At 36.7% G+C, this 22,562-nt stretch overlaps 1 protein-coding gene across 1 annotated transcript; it reads right to left on the reverse strand.

The window, feature by feature from the left end:
- Window positions 1-2,704: 2,704 nt before the first annotated feature.
- On the reverse strand, window positions 2,705-17,778 carry LOC127646913 (complement C1q-like protein 4). Its single transcript, XM_052130896.1, has 2 exons — window positions 17,199-17,778; window positions 2,705-3,194 (listed from the first exon to the last, which is right to left on the reverse strand). Exons 1-2 carry the CDS (start codon window positions 17,736-17,738, stop codon window positions 3,015-3,017), a joined length of 720 nt encoding a protein of 239 aa, XP_051986856.1. The 5' UTR covers window positions 17,739-17,778; the 3' UTR covers window positions 2,705-3,014.
- Between the last annotated feature and the right edge of the window lie 4,784 nt (window positions 17,779-22,562).

Raw genomic sequence — 22,562 nt, forward strand, 5'->3', positions numbered from 1 at the left:
AGTGTCTGTGATGCAGTCTCACACACACACACACACACACACACACACACACACACACACACACACACACACACACACACACACACACACACACACACACAAAACCAAACTCGTACACTCATTGCAGAGGGACAATTGTGATCTCTTAAAATGCTAAAATGATTCGCAGATTATTCTGGGGTTACCTTAAGTTCTTAGAATGATAACATCAATTAGGAGCTTTACAAATGCATAACAGCATTAATTTGAGGAAGCCTAACATTCTTGTGGTTCAGACATTTCAATTAACAATATCAATTTCATAAACATTCTGTGCACTAATGGTGGGCTCTCAAACAAAAGAGCCTTTGAAACACTGTCTAATGAAGCCTTTTAAATGTAAAGTAGCAAATAAACCATCACAAAATCCAGAAGACTGTTAGCAATGAGTAAGAATACCTGTGGCCTACAACTTCATTAAAGTCAACATGAAATCAACATGACTATCTACTTTCTTAAAGGTGCACTCAGTAACTTTTGTCTTTGTGTCATCTTGGACTTGTACTGACACCTAGTGGCTTGCATGCAGCATCATTTAAAATCAATAGTTTTCCAGTTTAAGAAATTAAGTATTCACAGTCAGCCATGATTACTTTAATCAATGAGTGAAAGTGTCAAACAACAGGATGGTATCTGAGATTAAGCGAGTAGTATTCATCTGGTCATGTGATTCTAACATGGCAGCCCCCATGTGCAGACCCTCTCCATTTAGAATAAAACAGCTTTAATAAGGTTACTGATTTGACTGGAGTCTTCATTTTAAAGTCATGATTTCCTACATATATTGCAAAATTACAATTCATGTCTTTAGGAGTTAAACGTTTTTTAATTAAGAAAAAAATTACTGAGTGCACCTTTAATACACATTTCTAGTCTTATTTTGAATTATTCATCAATGCATGTTATTCCAAAGAAATAATATGTTGGTCTCTCCTTTTCTGGCTGACGTAACCAAGCCATCTTATTTTTAATCCCCTCCATGCACGGACGTTCCAAAACATTATGACTATATACCTAATATGCTGTTGGTCCTCTGCGTGCTGCCAAAACTGTGCAGACCCACTGAGGCATGGACTCTACAAGCCCCCGTGGATCAGACTTGTTGGTCCAGTACATCCCACAGATGCTCAATTAGATTGAAATCAGGGGAATTTGAACTCTTCATCATGTTCCTAAAACCATTCCTGAACAATGTGTGTAGTGTGGCAGGGCGCGTTATCCTGATGAAAGAGGCCACTGCCATCAAGGAATACCATTGGCATGAAGGGGTGTACCTGGTCTGCAACAATGTTTAGGTAGGTGGCACGTGTCAAATTGACATCCACACTCTGACCTGCCTGTGGCTACACAGCCCCATACGCAGCAGGGTGTGATGCACTGTGGGTTGTGAACACATTCCTCTTATAAACATAATACAAATTTTCTCTGATTTGTGCCACAGTCGACCTTCTGTCGGTTTGGACCAGATGGGATAGTCTTCATTGCCCTGGTGCATCGATGAGCCTTGGGTGCCCAACACCCTGTTGCTAGTTTGTGGTTTGTCCCTCCTCAGACCACTGTCGGTAGGTACTCACCACTGCTGACCAGGAGCACCCCACAAGCCTCGCAGTTTCAGAGAAGCTCTGACCCAGTCGTCTGGCCATAACAATTTGGCCCATGTCAAAGTCGCTCAGGTCCTTCCTCCTGCCCATTTCTCCTGCATTCAACCGTTGACTATGACAACTGATTGTTTGCTTACCATCTGATCTACCCAGACCTTGACATGTGGCCTTGTTAAAAGATAAACATTGTTATTCACTTCACCTGTGAGTGGTCATAATGTTTTGGCTCATCAGTGTATAATCCCACCCTACATTCTTTTATCTCTTTTAATATCACATTTAATTTATAAATATGTCACATAAGTAAAATACAACCTAGTCTCATGAACGTTACTATAACTGTATTTTAGAAAACCAAGTTACATGCTGCTTTCTACGGTTTGCTGCAATTCCCTGGTGAAATTAACACTAGAGGCACTATAACAACTGCATTTTATACATTTTCACACAAATCACGGGTACTATGGCTGCTTATGACTTTATAAACACTTATTTATGGTCTTTCACTCACACTGCTATATTACGATATAAAAAAACTTTTACACTCTAACGCAACATTTTAAAAATGGTGCATTTTAACGCTTGTATTACAGACACCTATATTTACACACTTATTCCAATGTGACTAGCTTGCGCGGTAGCTTACCTGATAGAGTGTGACTTTGGACACGGAGAGTCCAGCTAAGCATGCTCGAAACGAAAGTGAAGCAAAAGTGTCATAGAGGTGACACAGAATGACGTGTTTGATTCAGTAAATGTGAGTTTAATGTCAAATTTGCTTTTAAAACACTATCGTTTAAAAAAAGTTTTAATTTAGGTTAAGGATGTCTGTTTTGTTCACCTCTTTTATTTATCTTTTTGAACACTATTGGTTATGTTTCAGTTAAAATTTTAGGTTAGAGAGTTATGTTTTACACATTAACACATCCATCTAATATTTACCTTAACATCCTTAACTTAATTTACCTTAACAAAATTTACATTAACTTTTCGCTCCCCCACTGGAAATTTCAGCCAAATGTGTAATGAAACATGTAATTTTGGCTTGCAAAATGTTTGCCATTGTCACTTACATTTCATGAGATCAGGCTGGTCAAATGGGTTGTAAATACCATTTCATGTTGACTTTAACGCTGAAACCAAAAAAGGCATAATTTAAGATTTTATGTTAAGATAAAAAAATGTTCCTCGTTATTTTATAATGATATCACTGCCCATGCTCCCCATTTACAGGTATAGTATAATAGTCTAATGTTGATGGTGTTGACTACATCTTACTGTACATCACTAACTTCATGAAGGGTGAGCAGCATCTGTAATTATCTGAAAATATGTGCGTGTGTGTTTGTGTATTTTTGTGTGCATGTGTATGTGTTAGTCGGGGTAGATGAGAAAGCCGCTGAAAGTGCTGTATTTGTTGGTGTTTCCTCCGTGCACTTTCCCACCATCCAGCTGCACGAATACCTCATCCCCCACATCTAAATGCAGGATCACACTGTTAGAGGCGTAATCATAATTCTGATCTGCATCCTGAGCGATTGCACTGGCCCTCACCTAAAACAGGTACAGAGAGAGAGAATGGAGAGAGAAAACAGGCTTTTAATCTTTTATAATATACAGTATATAAGCAAGAGTAATTAAAAGCCAGGTGAAAAAATGTTTGAACAAGCTCACATTTACCCCACACCAAGTTCAATTCAAACAAACTCGATTTCAGATACTGTATTGGCAGGCAGGCAGTAGGCTATTTCTGTCATTCAGATTCAGATAATTGCTGCTTTACTTCAAGTAAAAAACACTGTGACCACAGTGAGTGAAATCTTCCTTTTCAGATCATCTATCTCTTTCTTTGCAGCTCTCTTTATAATGTCATAACTGTCTGTCCCTTACAATCCTTTTGAAATTCTCAACTCAAATAGATGCCTTTAGATCCCCTAACCTAATTAGAAATCTCTCCTTTTGTCTCTCTCTCTCTCTCTCTCTCTATACATAAACACACACTCTCTCCCTTATGCCTTCTGTTTTCTTTTCACAAAGCATCCTGTGGTAAATATAAAACAGGCAGAAAGTGAGAAAGAAAAAAGACCAAGGGAATAAATAAAGGTTATAGATAAATGGGAAAATTGTTATTTTGAGAACCTTTCACTGAAAGGTTCTTTGGGGAACCAAAAATGGTTCTTCTATTTGCTGGGAAACACCCTTTTTGGAAGCTTTATTTTTAAGAGTGTAGTGTAATAAACGAAGCATAGTTAATACTTATAATTCAATCCTGTCTTACTTGAATTATTACTACTTTTCTTACTGCTGTACCAACCAAGGTATGAGAAGTCTTAAAAATACATTAATTTTTTTTCTATTTTATCCATAAAGTCTTTTGTATTTCGAAGAAGAATATAATGAGAGTGAATAATAATTGTCCAGATATGTAAGCATGTATTTCAGTCACGTCCCAAATTGATCGACATTTTCTTACGTTGTTCTTAATTCTTCTCATATCGACTCATTAATTATCCCTGTCTTCCCCTCATCTTTCTTTCCCCACCACCTCTCCCCCGTATCTGATCATTCCTTACACCATCTATCCATCTTTTTCTCCTGGAATCGTAATAAAATGCAGGTCACGCACGTCTTGTGTTGGCGCGTGTCCCTGTCCAGTCTAAATCGGATTGATTAACGGCGCGAGGTGGCAGCTCCCGCGGGAGGACTGGGGCTGCGTCGGGGCATTGCTGACTCGGTAATTGCCCAGCGCAGTGGCTCGGCTGTTGCTCCTAATGGGGCCCACTCCTCAATAACTTCACTGTATCACAATGAACGGAGCCTCGCACCGACCACTGGTGAAATTAAGTCACAAAATATTAACTCTCTGTGTGTGTGTGTGCGCGCGCGCGAGTGTGTGTTTGTGTGTGTGTGATAAAGAGAGATAGCTGGTTACAAATGTCTAAATGAGAAGAACATCACATGGATTTTGTGTTTTATTGAATGTGTATTGGGTTTCCCCCCAGTGATTTAAACAGCCTCTTAGCAGATTAAATAACACATTTCCCATTAAAACTCAAATTGAAACAAACACGTACATGTAGTGCGAACAGCCACTGTTATTTAATTTATTTGACTTTCGTGAAAGCCAATAAAATAAACTGCACATGGCACAAGACTATACAAAATGTATTTAAAAAAAATTCTAGGCACATATTTATATATTTTAAAATAATGTTACTTTTGCTTTTGTTTGTTTGGCAGTTTTTCAAGGCACAACAACATGAGAAAAGCATTCAAAGCATTTAGTTCCTCTAGAAAACTGTGGAAAACTGTAGATGCAGTAGATTATAATGTAGTAGATTTATTAATATTCCGGGATCAGTACAAGTTAAGCTCAAATCAACAACATCTGTTACATTATTTTGATTACCACAAAAAATTATTATGATTTGTCCTTACAAAAAGCAAAAATCTGGGTTCCAGTGAGGCACTTATAATGGAAGTGAATGGGGCTAATCTGTAAATGTAAAAATATTCACTGTTTCAAAAGTATCGCCACAAGACGTGAACAATATGTGTGTTAACATGATAATATTGTGACAAAATTACTTACTAACATTTTCAGTGCAAAGTTCTATTCAATTTTACAACTTTTTGTCATGTTTTAACAGAAGTGCTTTTATAACATTAATTTATAAGCTTAAAATGTCTACCTTAAACCCTCCAAAAATTGTCCCCATTCACTTCCATTGTAAATTCCTCACTGATAACTCGATTTTTGCCTTTTTGTTTTTTTTAAAAAAATGAGGGACCACTCAAAATTAATATTTTGGTAATCAACATTATGCCACAAATGCTGTCGATTGCGCTTAACTTGTACTGAACCTGGAATATTCCTTTAATAATTTGTGTCACCAGTTGTGTTAGTTTGTGTGAAATAGTTGAGAGATTGTGCATGTAGCTGCTGGATGTTTGGATGATGTGCACACTTGTAAATTTGAATCATCATCTGTCTTAAAAATATTATTAATATATTCTCTCCATGTTTTGTTCTCTCCCTCTCTCTTTATCTGTCTCCAATTTTCACAGGAGTTGACCAACCAGGATTGATGTCCACCTGTGATAGGTGTGGCCCAATACAAGGGAGTATAAAAAACCCACCACACCTACAGGGGGAGCTCTGTTGAACTCAGGATTTCCTGTTGTTTCCGTTAATGTTGTTAAACCTTGTTGTGCTAAGAGTGTTTGTTGTAGTGTGCTGTTGTTTGATTGATTGCTTTATGCTTGCCTGTTGGTGTGATTGTAAAAAATAAAGTTGTTTGTATTAATAGTTGATTAACCTTATTTCTTTTTCTACATATTTGTGTAAATATTGTAAATGGCTAATTCACATGTGGGCAGCTTTAAGAGGTGGGAATCATTTTCTTTTATTGTGTAAATCCTTTTTCTTTAGTTTAGTGGTAGTCAGGGAGTAAGGGGGTTTATTGTATTTTAGCCCTCTTTTCTTTGTTTGTTTATTCAGTTGTTTGTCAGGAGTTAGTGGGGCTTTGGTTTGTTGTTTTGGCATATGCTCACTAGGGCTGAAACGTTTAGTTGTCTCTATCGAAAATGTCGACATTAAAAAATTGTTGACCAAAATTTTAGTCGACGAATAGTCATAAATGATCTCATTTAACGTAACATGAGATCATATGAAACTCTAATGATGGAACGAGAGGAGAACTTCAGCTTGCGCCTGATTGAGGAGAGGAAGACGACAGCACAGATGCACTCCAAACAGCTTCAGGAGATGTAAAATGCAAAGTATGAGAGAATTATACAAAAATACAAAATAAGTTAATTCATAAGCACTCTCATTGTGAAATGAAGCGTTCCGCTTAAGCAAAACTTGAGTGTTGAGCTTCTATAAAGGAAACACCTCGGCATTATATCTTTAATGCATCCTTTATTAAAGTTCAAACTATAAGGAAGTAGATCACGTAAATGAGTATAAACTCCAAAACTGGCATTACTCTGTGTGGTCAGTGGTGCTTCTATGAGTCGCATGAAGAGACCCGATCTAAGGGGGAGAGATTTACACTGCACCCAGCTGATGCACACGAGAGAGAGAGATTTTTTTAGTTCGAAGTGAACAAAAAGGTGAGAGAGGTAGTCTTTGCCCCATGTACAGTACTGCATCAAAATACATTTTTGATTTGTTTTTGTTTTCCAATCTAAATATCTAAAACCCCTTTGAATTAACATACATTTAATTTAGGAGCTATAGTGCAGAAGAAAAAGTTGTTATCTGGGAAAATTACATTTTAAAATATCTAATAATCCTTTAAAAATAATAATGCATTCACCTGAGAAGCAGCATATAAGATTGCAGAGCTTTCAGAAAATATATCTAGAGTATAAGTATATTTTGTCTTTGATGTACTGACAGAAGTATAAATGTGAAAAATACACTTATATTCGAGATCCATTCTCTGAAAGCAATTCTTAATATATTATACTGCATGTTGCATTCAAAAGTAAATGTATCTTGATGACAATAGAATTTTTTGCAGTGAATGTTTTTACTGAATTAAACTTCATAAAATGCCCCCACTGAATTAATTCAGTGAATGACATTTAGAGGTATTTTTACTCTTTATTGTTAGTAAGCATGTTTAATACAACCTTTGAACTTGGGGCACAAGCTGAATAGTCGGTTAAGACCTACTGATTAATTGTTGCAATAATCAACCGAATAGTGAAATAATAGTTCTAATGATTATTAGATTAGTCAATTATCAAAATAATCGCTAGTTGCAGCCCTAATGCTCACTCCTGAAGTTATTTCAACTGTGGTGTTTTTAAATAAAAATCACAAAAATACCTTAATTTTGTGTTAGACACCCTAGATGGGGTCATAACAATATTCGTATATAAAAAAAATAGCATTTCACAAAACAAGTCCAATTCTTATATTTCACATTATGAGGAGGACAACTTGCTGTATTATCCTCTCACGAACATAAGCTCAGAGGCATTTAGCTTTGTGTGTAAGCTGAGAACATGAATGTTCTCCTTTGCTCAAGGTTAATATTGTGATTCATGAAGTCATGAATGGTCCATTTATCTGCTGTTATTTTGTATTCACACAAATCCTCTGCCTCTGAGTAACATATTTATCCTTCCCCATGACTGCTTTTGCTTGAGGTGTCTTTAATTTATCTAATTAAAGTGGCTTTTCATTTAACAAATTGGTCTTCAACGGATTGCTATTGCAATCCGTTGAATAATTGCAAATTCATCTTAGCTCCATATTTTTCGCTCATCTTCAACTGCTCTCTGTCCATCATTGCTCAATACATTCTAGTTTATTTTGTAATGAGCAATGATGGACAGAGAGCAGTTGAAGATGCTGCTTTATGAACTCTCTATATTACAGAGAAAAATAAGTCATACATTCTGCTAAAAAATATGGAGCTAAGATGAATTTGCAATTGTTATCATATAGTAAATAAATCCCTTTATGCTGCTCTCTTTTGAGTTCATCAGGTTCAAGGCTGAAGGCTTCAAACATGTGTTCCTCAGTATGTGTCCTTTAAATAAAAAAAAATTAACTTGAAAATATAAGTGCCTTGTATTATATACAGCAGATTCATAAATAGTTCAGTATGAGTGTGTGTTTGGCATGTCCTCTCCTCAGTGGGCCTATTCACAAACACACACATTAATCTCAGAATTTGCATTTGAGCAACCTTTTGTACATTCAAAGAGCAGTGAAAGCACAGGAAATTCGAGCTATAGAGAGACAAATTAAGAAAACTAGAGAGAAAGCACAGAAAGTGCAAATCTGGAAACAGGGAAAAGGGGGTATTTGAGCGTCTATTTCAGCAGCTGCAAAAGACTGTCAAGGTACTGTGGGATTACAGTATGTCATTAACTATATTAATTAATTAATTGGAGGATGTAAACTCATTAGCTGCTGTGTAATTGACAGGATGCTCGAGCCTTTTCTAACAACTTCTCCATATCACATTAATTAGTTCTGTGTTTCTGTGACAACACCAACATAGGAGATGTTTTTTAAAGAGGGGGAGGTGAAAAGCAAAAGATGGACAGAGAGTAAAATGATCATCATACAGTGAGGTGAGAAGAGGCACGTTTACAGAGCCGAGAATCAATAACTGAATTAATTGAATTCGTAATGAGAAACAAATTGGCTTGATATTCTGTTTGAGTGACATTAATTTGTGGATGTTGAGCTCCCTCCTGCACCCCTTATGATGCTTTATCCATTTCTTATTTAGCCCCATGCCATCCATTCCTGCCACGAAAAGCCCACCAACTTCTTGCCTACATCTTCAGCTACACTAATAAGTGGCATTTCACAAATAAATTCCCATTCAGAAATCTCTCAAAATAACCTCAATGCAGATATAGAACAGTTTAAAGATTTTGCTTGGCTCAAAGTACATTAGAATCTACCTGCTGTATATCAGATAAAGGATGACAAAAATCATACCAAATGCATGTGTTTATAGTATCAGCCTATAAAAATCTATGACCTGCGATAAGGTCAGTAAGTTCTTTCTCTTTCTCTCTCTCACTTACACATGCTCACACTTTCTCTGTCTTTTTGCTCATCTATCTTACTTACACTGATCTGATGCTGTCTGTGTCTCTGGCCTCGCAGTAACACTTTCTTTCGACCTCTCTGTCGGCTCTCCTCTGATTAGCCATCCATCTTCCTCTCCTCCGCTCATCTCTCTATCATCCCACACTGTCTTGCTGCCTCTCATTGCACACCCTCCTCATCTGGGTGGGCTCGTACTTTCAGATTTTACCTCTGCAGCTCTCTTCAACTCCTCTTTTGTTTTAAAGCAGCTCTCTTCCCCTCATACAGTATATCATATAAATGGATAAAAATGTGCTTCATGTGGTAATATCAAAATTAACGCTTCTGATTAAAATTCAATTGCTTTTAAGGTAGCAATTCCAGGTTACAACTTTTTACAGTCTATGTAGTGGGTCTTAAGTCTGAGACACATTGAAAATGTATAAACCTGGAAATAAATAGAAAGTTTGAGGATTTTGAAAATTGGAATAAATAAATAAAAATAAAATGAATAACAAATATGTAACACTATTTCAAGGTCAATAAGCTAGATTTTGTCATTGACCATATTAACTCTTTTGTAAAAAGATCAAATTTCCTTGATTGAAGCACAAAAGTTGCTCTTTAAAACATTTTCAATTCATGCTGGGATAACATTGATAAAGTTTTGCACAAACATAAATAGTCCATGCCAGCTTGTGTGCATGTTGTCATTAAAGCAAAAAGGGGCATATACTGTCATGTTTATTCTGTTGGTTCCTGTTTTTCATGTCTTTTATTATGAAAAGTTTATTTCCTGTTTCCCTAGTCATGTAATGTCCTGTTTTCCCTTCATGTTCATGTGTCTTGTTTTCATTGGTTTATTGTCTTGTTAACTTGTTATCAGTTCTGTTATGTCATTGGTTCATGTTTCATTGTCTTGACATATTGTTTTCAGTCTTGCATTTTCATTGGTGGTCTTGTTAACTTGTTACCCATGTCATGTATTTAAGCCCTCATGTTGCCATTGTCGAGTATTGTTAGTGTAGCATTGTATCAAGTTCATAATCTAGTCATGTTTAGTTAAGTCAAGTCAAGTCAAGTTCATGGTTTTGTTTTGTTTTGTTCTGTTCTGTTCAAGTGAAGTTTATTCAAGTTCATGTTGTTCTGAGTATTCTGTAACAATACTGAACCCAAGTGCAATCCTGACTACAAATGTGAACAAAAGACTTGACTAGACACAAAACATGAACTTGACTCCAGTCCTCCAGGCCTTTCCTATTTAATGCAAAACATCTCAGGTTTTAAATCCATAAGGATCTCTTTCTCAATGGTGATAGCGGAAGTGATAACAGTCGACTCATCAGCAAGATCTCACACTCTTTGCTTTCAGTGCATCATTTAAAGCATAATTGTGTCACTTAAGGCCAGCTAGAATCCTGAAGAAGACATATCCTAAAGACTACACCCACCAAGAACTAATAAATTAATATGATTGGCTGATAGATCTGAAAATCTGACTTTAGACCCCTATTCGCTTGCACTGTTGAGGGATTCTGTAGAAATTCTGAAGGCCTAAGAGTGTGGAGCTTGAAATCACGTGCTGCTTTGGCATTCGATATGTGAAACAGCCATCAAGCTTTCTTGTAAGCAACAAAGAATAAATTGTAATTGGATCAACTTTTTGTTCTTCCCTATTCGTTTGTAAATAAATTAGGAGTGGAAAGTGATTGAAAATACATAGTCAAAAAGGCAAATTTTTCAAAAAAATGAAGAAAGTTAGGCCAGCAAGAAGGCTTTGCTGGCCCTGAGAATTCACCACTGTGTGTTTGTGTGTATGTTTGTGAGAGTGCTTTGAGAGGACCTTGAGATGGGTTAAATAATTTAGCTAAGGGGAGAGATAATTAATGAGTATATAGATAGATATTTGGCAGACTGCGGTTCTGAGTGTGTGTTTGTGTGTGTCACAGGTGGAAAAGAGGGAATCTCATCTTAAAGACATGAATGATTTATCCAGAGAGGAGATCACTGGAATGACAATATATGCAATACAGCATGCCAGTGGCTAAGCCTACACTCTTCATCTTCTCATTTTCTGTATCTCGTCCTCCACTTAATAGAGGTGGTGTTGAATCCCTAAGGAGTCTGGTTATGGCCCACAACACATGAGCTATTGTACATTCAGCAATAAAATGTTTTTAGCGTATGACTTAATGTTTTTTTGTTATCGTTTAGTTATTGAGATGACTGTCAAAAAGTGGGCCAATTTAAGTTAATTCAGCCTACTTATATATAAAGAAGGACTATTACATTGTAAAAAGTAAAAGTACTTTCATTGGTCTAACCTAATAAAGCCAGGTTGATTTAAAGTCAATTCATATTTGACTTGAATAAAACCAGTTAACTTAGTTGTAACTACAGGTAGCACATTCTAGGTTAACTGAAAATACATGTTCAAAGTTGACAAACACTAAACTGATGTACAGTGCAACAAGTTTATTTTATATAACCTGCATGTTTTTACTATGGACTGCATACTGATATAGGACAGATGTAAATAGTGAATTGAAATGGCAACATTAGATGAATCCACTTATTTAAAGTGTGAATCTATTGATCATTGAATTACACACAATATACCTGTACATTGGAATCAATTATTAAAGATGTGCACATATGCACTGGAAAACAAACAATACACAAGTATAGACTTGTTTATAGAAAGTAATTTAGCATCACCAAAATTCTTATGTTTCTATATGAAAACAATTTTTGAATTGCAAAGACATAGATCTAATAGAACTAGACACTCTTGTACTGGATAATTTATGATTAACAGACATGGGAATCAGGGGTGTAAAGTAATAAATTACAAATACTCACATTACTGTAATTACTACTTTTTCACAAGAATTTAACTTTTTAAAGTAGTTTAAAAATGTACTTGAGTACATTTTAAGTACTGTAACTGTACATTTAATACATTATATTCCCTCATCTGTGTTCTTACCTGTCCTGATTTTTTTTTAATCTATCAACATGATTGGCTAGGGAGAGTCTCGTGACTCCTGTCAAATCAAATCACACGTAAAAAACTTGAATGGCAGCTGCAGATCCAGCGCCAACTGTTATGGATGTTGAGGATGCCTCAAGCACAGTTTACAGCTGAACATCACGGCCGCACCTAAAAGGGCTTTTACAGTGAAAAAGGCCAATTGCATGATCGTGTCATGTGAGTTTAACTTGCTCAAGCCAGATATCAGCATTAATCCTGCCTCTAATTTGAAGAAACATATTGAGGTAAACTTTTCTAGATTCTGTCTAAAATGTAGCCTGTAAATTAGCTTTCTGATTACTGGGTTTGATGTGAGAGAATTAAGGCAATGTTATCAATAGGGCTGGGTGATAAAACAATCTTGATGTTTATCTGAAAAAAAAAGAAAGATGTCCGTGATATCGATGATAAACTTTTGAGTAATTTTCTACACTTAGCCTATGATCTACATCTAGAATATTTTATAATAATATTTTAAATAATATTGTTATTGTTTGTAAATAATACTGACCTCTGATGTAGAGAGAGTGTTATTTTGTGTAATAAATTACCAGGAAAGTAGAGATGATAAAATAATTTATAATTTTGCGTAGCCTTTATAAAGATAGAATAGTATCAACATTTGCAGAGCAATACTTTAGGCAGCACATTCCACCAGTAACAAACTTCAGAAAATTGTGCATCATGCATTAGAATGAGAACACATATATTTCTGGGCTTAAAAGATACAAGAACTGAATCAATGTGGGACATTGTATCTCAAAAGGAGGACAATGTGGCCCCCCATGTGCTCGTTGTTTTGTTTTTGCCAATGTGTGAACGGCTTGTAACGCAACTTGAAAAATTATCCCTTCCTGGACTTCCTAGGTTGCCTATTAGAGCCTGTAGACTGATTTTTATGTGAAGGGAGTGGGTCGGTTTTGGCAGGAAAATCCAAAGGATATGACGTTTATGCCGTGCCTCAGTGCTTCTCTTCCGCTATTCAACAGCGACAACTGTCTACAACACTAGGTAATGTTATCTTAGAGATGGAATCCAGCAAACGTCCGGCTCCCAGCACAACACCGACTCCTACACAAACTCAGAGTAAGCCAAATAAACAAACAAACAAACAAATAAACAAAAAAATGTATATACTGAATCCAGTCTGGCGGGAAAGTGATTGTGGTCGAGTGAAAACTAGAGTAAATATCGACAGGGTATTTGATTCCTGGATCTTCGTTCGGTTTTGGGGATCAAACCCGACCCTGAATTGGCGTTCTTCTTATTGGACAGGTAAGCTTACATAACTGCAAAGCATATGAAATATTGTGCCATAAGGATTGATCTGTGTAAATTTAACTAAATTACACTAACGCATGAAATGAATGCTAGACAATGTTCAAGATAATGCTAAAATACCCATTCATTAGTGTAATGTAACTTGGTTATACAGAAGATATATACATTCTATTATTATAAAATATACATCACAATGTCAGTTGTGATGGAATCACATCAATACTGAATTAAAATTTTATTTTTATTTTATAAACAGCTACTGTCATCATCCACCAAATTTAGCTAACAGCTATTGATAAAGCTGGCTAGCTAGCTAACGCCGAAATAGGCTATCGTATAAATGCAGTCATGCAATGTATCATACAAAGAAAAGAGATTACTTCAAACTACAGTCTTGAATAGTCAGATCTATATCCACACTTTGTTTTAGCCCTGTTCCAGCACTGGAGAATCAAATATAATAAAAAGTCTCAAAGTTTGTAGTAAAACAATCACAACTGTGTCATTTTAATTATGGTAACTCATCAGACCACATGATGTTGGTGAATCACGTTCAATCATTTTGTACGTTTACATCATTGTTTTGGTCGATGTTTGGTCCCTATGGAGTGTGTGCACGAGCAACAGGTAGCTGCTGTTCACTTTACGGCCACAGGTGTTATTAATAACAAGCATTTCTGAATCTTATATACTGCAGCTTTTAAGAAATAGTTTACTCAAAAATTAAAATTCTCTCATTATTTACTCACCCTCATGTCATCCTAGATGCCTATGACTTTCTTTTTTCAGAACACAAACTAATATTTCAGCTCTGTAGTTCCATACAATGCAAGTGAATGGATGTCAAAATTTTGATGCTCCAAAAAGCACATAAAGGCAGGATAAAAGTAGCCTAATCCATGTGACTCTAGTGGTTAAATCCATGTCTTCAGAAGTGATATGATAGGCGTGGGTGAGAAACAGATCCATATTTAAGTCTGCTAGAAATTCTTCTCCCTACCCAGTAGATGGCGATATGCATAAAGAATGTGAATCACCAAAAACAATTGAAGAAAAAAGTGAAAGTTAATGTGGAGATTGACTAAAAGGGAGGAGAATTTCTATCAAAAATGCACATAAATATTTATCTGTTTCGCACCCAACATATTTAACCACTGGAGTCACATGTAGTGTGACTAGCGTGATTTTTGGAGCTTCAAAATTTTGGCACTCATTCACTTGCATTGTATGGATAAAAAGAGCTGTAATATTCTTCTAAAAATCTTAATTTTTGTTCTGCTGATGAAAGAAAGTCATACACATCCAGGATGGCATAAGGGTGACTAAATAATGAGAGAATTTAGATTTTTGTGTGAATTATTCCTTTAAAGCCCGATGTGGCCCCTGTACCAAACAACTGCTATATCACCTCTAAAAAGTGACAAGTGACCCTGCTTTTTTAGTGGTTTTTTTTTTTGCATTCCTTGCATTTTTTTGAACATGTTTTAATGCTCAACAATAACTCTCTCAGTTGGCATTAAGGGAAATTTAGACCCTGCACATAAACTAATTTTAATGTAATGTTTCATACCTTATGATATTGAAAAAAAATATTTTATCATTTTCATTTCTGTAATCACCCTTTTTTTATTTATTTTTTTTATATTTTAAATCAGATTCATGTAGTGTTTACAGTATCATAGAGAAGTGATGTATTTTAAAAGTTGTCTGTCAAAATTACCTATCAAATACCTATATTTTTTATTCTTTCTGGCAAGCTGCCATGAAAGAATGTAAATTAGGGTACGTGTGCTACATTTTTAAATTGCAGCATAGAGTTTTTTTTATAAAGGGCATAGCTTTCGCAACTCGGTACTCAATACTCACTACTCATGAGTACTTTTAAGTGAGCTACTATTTTACTCTTACTTGAGTAGTTTTTAGGACAGGTACTTTTACTCTACTCAAAAAAATTTTTTAAGAAGTTACTTGAGTATTATTTTTCAGTACTCTTTCCACCCCTGATGGGCATTAATAGGCTGGTGTTATGTCATGTCAATGGCATTGTAATTAAGGGAAGCCGACAGGTTACTATAGACCCACTAAATGGTTTTCATCACTTCCTGTCTGATAAATCTTTCACAAAGAGCTGAGAGCTCCAGGAAACCCTGTGTGTGTGTGTGTGTGTGTGTGTGTCTGAAATACTGTGTATATGTAAACACGTGTTACCAAGGGAACATTTCATATCTCTTTGGATTATCCCTGCTTTCTGTTCCACTAGTAAAAATCAAAACTGAGCGGTTGAGTTGAGAGCGTCTGAATCCCAGATCTGTGTCATGTTTCACCAGATGGAGAGGTTTTTCTCTCCTTACTTTTTCATTTATTCTAAATCCACGGGTCCTGTGAGGACTGACTCCAGCTGTTGCATTTCGTTCCACTCCAGAGAAAGAGAATGAAAGCGTGTTGTGTGTTATTAATGCAACACTTGTCATTGTAAACGGTTTCTTTTTTTAATTTTCTGTAAAGCTGCTTTGAAACTATGTGTATTGTGAAAAGTGCTATACAAATAAAAATGACTTGACTACTTCTGACTCTAAAAAGGTCTAAAAGAGGTTTATTCTGTTAAACTGATTTAAATGGATTGCAAAAATAAGGCACACCTAGTTCACATTCAAGCCCATATGAATAGATCACATTTCCTCAAACAGTGTCATACAAGGTAACGCCTAAGTGCTGACACAAACGACATAAACCATGCTCTTTATCACAGTTGTTTTAATTGTCTTCTATATCTACATATTTCATTGCTTTCAAACATAAGCTAATATCTGTTCCGACTTGGCCTTACTGTTGGTAGCTTCAGCAAGGCCTCAAGTGATAGGCTACGAAAATTACTGTTGAATAATTAAAGAACTGCCTTTCTGGATTCTATTTGAATGTTAAATGTATTCCATAATCCTTCCTCAGTGAATCTAATATATATATATATATATATATATATATATATATATATATATATATATATATATATATATATATATATATATTATTATTATTATTATTATATTTCACTTATATCAAACTCTTGTTTTATAACACATTTAATTCTCTTCTGACCTTTCAATTTAGCCAACAATTTAGCCAAACTTACTATTGCGTAAATACAACACAGACTTTTGAACCTAAATTAGTAAGAAACTCTCATAGAAGTAATGGAATTTGTCCCACACAAGTATAGCCAAACCTGTACACACACACACACATATACACACAGTCATACATGCACATTCTCCAACCTGGCCTCGTGACAAATTATAATAAAAGTTCAAGATGGCAAAATTGTAAAAGTTCATACATCGAGTTGGCTCGTACAAATATGTACTTTTGTAAATATGTAAATATATAACTTTTACTCAAAAGCAGACAAATAAAATGAACAAACGATTTGTGTGATTGATGTATGTCGTCATGAAACAGAGTCCCTCCCCTCCAAATCCGAACACAAGTGGTCACAGAAGATGCCTTTAAGTGACCAGGTGTAAACAGCGATGTGTCTCACCTGACCACATGTGATTGGATCACCCGAGACACATCGTGGAGATGGTGTCTAACAATCGTACCTTTTCGTAAGAGCCAAGTTGTACGATATCTTAAGGTTTTGCCATCTCATACAAATTATGTTGCATTCTCATACCTGTCCATTTTTCTTGAGGTCAGCCCACATGCTAGTTCCATCTCCTCCCCTCATGAGTACGTGATAGGTGAAGAAGTAGATCCCTGGAAGAGGGCAGGTAAACTTGCCTGTGGTAGGCTCATAGTAATTCCCTACATTTGTCACCACATCATCAAACTTGAGTATCTCACTCCCCTCATGTTGCTTGCGCAGACCAGCATAGAAGGCTATTTTGGGGCTGTAGAATGATGGGATGTAACCCCCTGGGCCAGGACCTGGGGGTCCAGGAGGACCTGGTTTTCCTGGTTCTCCAGGGGGGCCACGTGGGCCTGCAGGCCCTGATGGCCCTTGGGTACCACGAAAACCCAACTTACCCCCTCTGCGTCCAGGGATGTCATGAGGAGGTGGGGAAACAGGTGTTAGTTCATTGGTGGGTGTTAGAGAGTCACAGACCATCTTACAGCTTCCAAGCATCTCATAATGCGTACCTCCACCTCCAGACCCACCCAGCTTTGTGCTGTGGACCAATAGGGGAATAGCGACTAATAGTATTAGTACCATGGCCACTCCTACTGCCGCTCCAATAACGCGCTTCCTACGGCTGAGGCGTGAGGCAGCAATAGAGAGGAAATCCTCCTCTCCTTTAGAAGAAGCAGGCCCTGCCAGAATGAACTCTGGGAAGGAAAAAGTACTAAGGTAAGATAAAAAAGTTAATTAATGAGAGAATCAGACACGATGAAACTTTGTTTGAGTCTGTGAAATAAGCCAAAGAGAAATTGTTTTCTATATGAAAAATCCACCTCCAGCAATAAGAAGAGTCGAATATCCTACTAGAAACAAGAATTCCTCTTTTGGGCTTAAAGTTTCACTGTGTTTTTGGGCTTAATGGTTTCAATATCTACAATATTTTCCTCTTCTGCTTGTGTTTACTACATCAGAATTGTAATAGCCAGCCGACAAACCACCACCATCACTGCTGAGTGAAAGCCAATCCAGTTATCCATAAGCTGCAATTCTCAGTGATCCGAAGGGTTTAAATGGTCATAGAAATATATATAGGTTGTCTGATAAGAGCAACATGGGGAATTTGGTGTCTCCAAATTTTGGTCCTTAAATTGATATTCTATCAGGAGATGTGGAGGTGTATTTCTATCTCGGGGGTTGCAGTGTGGCGGTGGTGTCTCCTTATAGATTGGAGTACTGATGGCAGTGAGGTTCTGTATTATTTTTCCATGTTAAGTTCAAGAAGCGGTGTGATTCTGGAGAATTCCCAGAAGAGTCCATATCCACTGCAGCACTTAAACAAACTGTTCCTCCACGTATAGAAGAAAGTTGTGGCTGCACTCGATTTTCCTGATTTAAATTTATCAAGAAAATCTCTTACTGTTCCACACTATAAATTATTTAGTTTTTCCATGTCACTCTTCAAGCTTTCAGCATTCAAGTGAAGCTCTCCACTTATAAACGTCTCGTTAGCCTGATGGTATATGGATGGTGAGATAATTTTAAATCAGGTTCACAGCACTCAGGGTGTGTATCAGTCCAGGCTGGTCATCATCAAACTTTAGTTTAGTAACATTCAGGTCCCAAGATCAACCACCTCTGACATCTTGACATATCTCACTGATATTCTAAGAATAAAAAAAGACAAAGAAAAAGATTGAAATGCGATGAAATAGAAAACTTCTGACAGAAGCTCCCAAGAGATCCCCTGGTCCCCTGAGAAAGTTCTATAAGATTATTTATGTGTGTTCAATACTTTAGCATTTAAAAAATGTGCCTTAATGCAATAGTTCTTATAGCATATAATACAACAGTGCTGCATGTGAGTTATAGGCCTCCAGGTGACTGATATAGCTACCAATTGACGCAATATCTTTTTAATCGTCATTTCTATTTTATTTATTTCCATTATTGCCATTTTGTCATCAGGATTTGCAGATACAATACATTTTACCCCCTTCTTCAAAGCAACAAACAGCCTCCATGATCACAAATTTCATAATTTAAATAATCAGATGACAATAAAGTCAACTGCATGTTTCCATTTGCACTCAAATATCAACATTTGCATATTAACTACATATTTAAACAATTTTTTTTTAAATATATATAATTTGTTTGTCAATTAATTTTCTGTTGCTGTCAGGTAAATGAATGTAGAAAAAAAAAATCCATGAGAAGTTTGCAGAACATTTTGTGAGGAATAAATGACCAGAGAACATCATAATACTGCCTACCTTTTTATGTTCCAAGAGAATTGAAATCTGACGAGTGACTCCGCAAACCCGCACTGCTCCTCTCTCGCGCACAAACAGCTCAGATTATGTCAGAGAATTCTCCCCCTTCGGGCTTTTCTTTTACGGTCACTCTACTCTGAGTTTTCTACCTGTGTCCGTCGTCACCTTTTGCTGCTTCTCTACAACCTTTTCTGCTTCTTCCAGACAGTTTGCACACACTTTGTGCGCGCCAACTTCTATCGTAAGGAATCAAGAAACTCTTAAAGGTGAGGCTTTTAACACCTGTTAAAATGGGATATTGTTCTTTACCAAATTGCAAAAAAGAGAGATGAAGATAATTCAAAGGTAAATTGTGGACAGACAGTCGTTTCTTTGTGAAGATACCGTCAAGAAGCAACAGTTCCTCACTTGTTCGATTTCTGTGAGGAAAAGGCGCTTCCACCCGCGGGATGTGTCTCGCGCCCCCCGCCCTGTATACAATTACGCGCTCGCGCTCACTCACACCAGTCTCCGTAGATCAAGAAATCGATTTCCCGTGGAGGCGACTTGACGAAGATGTGCATCCTAATAGGGTTGCTGTCTACCCAATTAGTACTTATAAAAATAAGTCAGGTTGTGCTGGTACGCTGCCTCTACAAGAGATAAGCACAGGTATAGCACATTTAGTCATATACACCTACCTCTAGTCATATTCACCATATTAAGTGTTTTAAGCAGAAACATAAACACTTATTAACTGCATAACAATTAGTCAAAGAAAATACAATTTTGCCAATATACTGTACACTTGGCTGTCTTGTACTTGGCCATTTATTATATTTAGGCACATTATTGGCAATGCATTGATTCAGTGCATTGCAGAGGAAAACACATAACATACTATTTCATCTTCGATAAATTGGAATATTTTGGATTCAATACAAATTAAGCGTATTCAACAGCATTTGTGGTATTATGTGGATTACCACAAAATTTGGAGCCAATTTTTTGAGGGTTTAAAGGCAGTAATGCGAAGCTTATTGTTATATAAATGTAATTGCATTAATTCTTCTGTTAAAATAATTATGTCGTCATTGCTACAAAGTTGTTAAATTGGATATAACTTTACACAGAAAAGGCAAGGAAATGATTTTATCACACTAAAATCATATTAATGCGCATAATGTTTACGTCTTGTGGCTAAACTTTTGAAACATTGAGAATTTTAAGGAAGTGCAAATTGTGCAAGTACAAATTGGTCCAGTTTACTTCTATTGTAAGTGCCTCACTGTAACACAGATTTTAGCTTTTTTTACAGAAAAGGAGGGACAAGTCAAAGTAAATTTTTGTGATAAGAAATATTATGCCACAAATGCTGTCGATTGAGCTTAACTTCTATTGAACCTGAAATATCCCTTTATGAGAGGGAGAGAGAGGATAAAAGCGTGAGAAAGCTACAAACAGAAGAAGTGAGAGTGACAGTGCATTTGATAAAAGACAGTTTAGCAGTGTTTTAAAGTCTGTTGTCACTGCCTCAGTTTCTTTAGCCTTCGGAGCTCATTAGCAGTGATAGACACATACTGACGACCTCCCCCACACACTTTAACTCTCATCTTACTTTTTCCCTATCATGCCACTTTCACCTTCATTTATATCTTTATCACTATCTCCCTGAGCAAATCGCTATTTGTTTCTATTTTACTAAAGTACCAGCCTCTCGTTCCCTCTTTCATCACACTTTAATAGTTTTCTCTCTCACACTGTCATCTCCTGCTGGAGAATCGGTCATGGACATACAGTATCTACTCACTGCAGTCATACTGTATACTTTACATCCCTGTTAATCTTATGTTTTTGACACAAATGAGATTCATTTCTACTGTCAAGTCACATTTGTCAGTAATTCCGGGGATTCAATCTATTTAAAGGGTCTGTTCTTGCACCTGTTAACATTAATCCTGATTTAATTACTGCTTTTTGTCTTTCTAACTGATTATTGTGCTGTTCTTAAAGTGATTGTTTGCCCAAAAAATATTTCATCATTTACTCAACATCATGTAGTTCCAAACCCATTTAACTTACTTTCTTCTGTGATAAACAAAACAAAAGGAGATGTTAGGTAGAATGACAGCCTCAGTCACCATTCACTTTCATTGTAAAAAAAAAAGAATATTAAATGGTCTAACATACTGCTTAACATCTCCTTTTGTGTTGCAAATGGGAATACAAGCTTGGAAAACCATAAGGGTGAACATGAACATGGTTAAAAATGCAAGTTAGTTCAGAAGAGCAGAGCCACTTGCAGATGAATTAAAAATCCAAGAATAGTTCATATGTGTCTATGGGAGGGCAGAGACATGGACACCAGAAAGTGGTTGACTGTGAGAAAGTAGCATTCCCACTTATATTCACTGCAAAGTGGCATACACTTTACTCCTGTATACATGCAGCTCGGTCTGTAAGCAGCTTTAACCACAGCAGCATAATTTCCCTACTGCACTTGTGTAAATAACAAACTTGGCATCCGAGGAAGATTTTGCTATTTTATTCTCCGTTGCTTCACTTTATTTCCAGATATTCCAGATTTGTTGCTCTGTTTGTTTCCTTAATTTTCCATTGTGACCGTCAGCAGAATTGCTGTGCAATAGTGGGGTTTCCCTCTTAAAGGGTAACTAAACCCTAAACCAACTTTTTTTAGTTAATGATCTGTAAGAATGGGGCTTTATTAGTACTGGTCATTGATTCAAGTAATTTTTTTGACATTTGTGTATAAAGTGTTTTAATTCTACAATATATGGTGTAAAAACGTCTGAGTGCTGCCCTCTTCAGGTTGAACGGTGGCTACTGCAGTTGAATTTTCCTATTGGCTGTTTCGCGGTAGTTACGTGGCGTAAGCGGTGAGAGCTGATGTAAGCAGGTTCCAGCTCACCACGCCCTTAGTACGAGCTAGACACTGGCCCCATTCTCCCTTGCGCGGCTGCTTCGCTAGCATCGTCGGATGCCGATCGCGATGCGGGAGTTAAAACCGCAGTTTGAGCCAGCGGCTCGAATTGATATGGCTCCGGCCCTGTGTCCACAGACAATTCACCCTCCTCCACTTCAGGTGAAGGTGGGGGAGAAAAGTCCTCGACTTCAAAAGACCGCTCCGTGGCAAAGCTACTTGCGT

This window comes from Xyrauchen texanus, chromosome 7, assembly GCF_025860055.1.
Source record: "Xyrauchen texanus isolate HMW12.3.18 chromosome 7, RBS_HiC_50CHRs, whole genome shotgun sequence".
NCBI classification, from domain to species: domain Eukaryota; kingdom Metazoa; phylum Chordata; class Actinopteri; order Cypriniformes; family Catostomidae; genus Xyrauchen; species Xyrauchen texanus.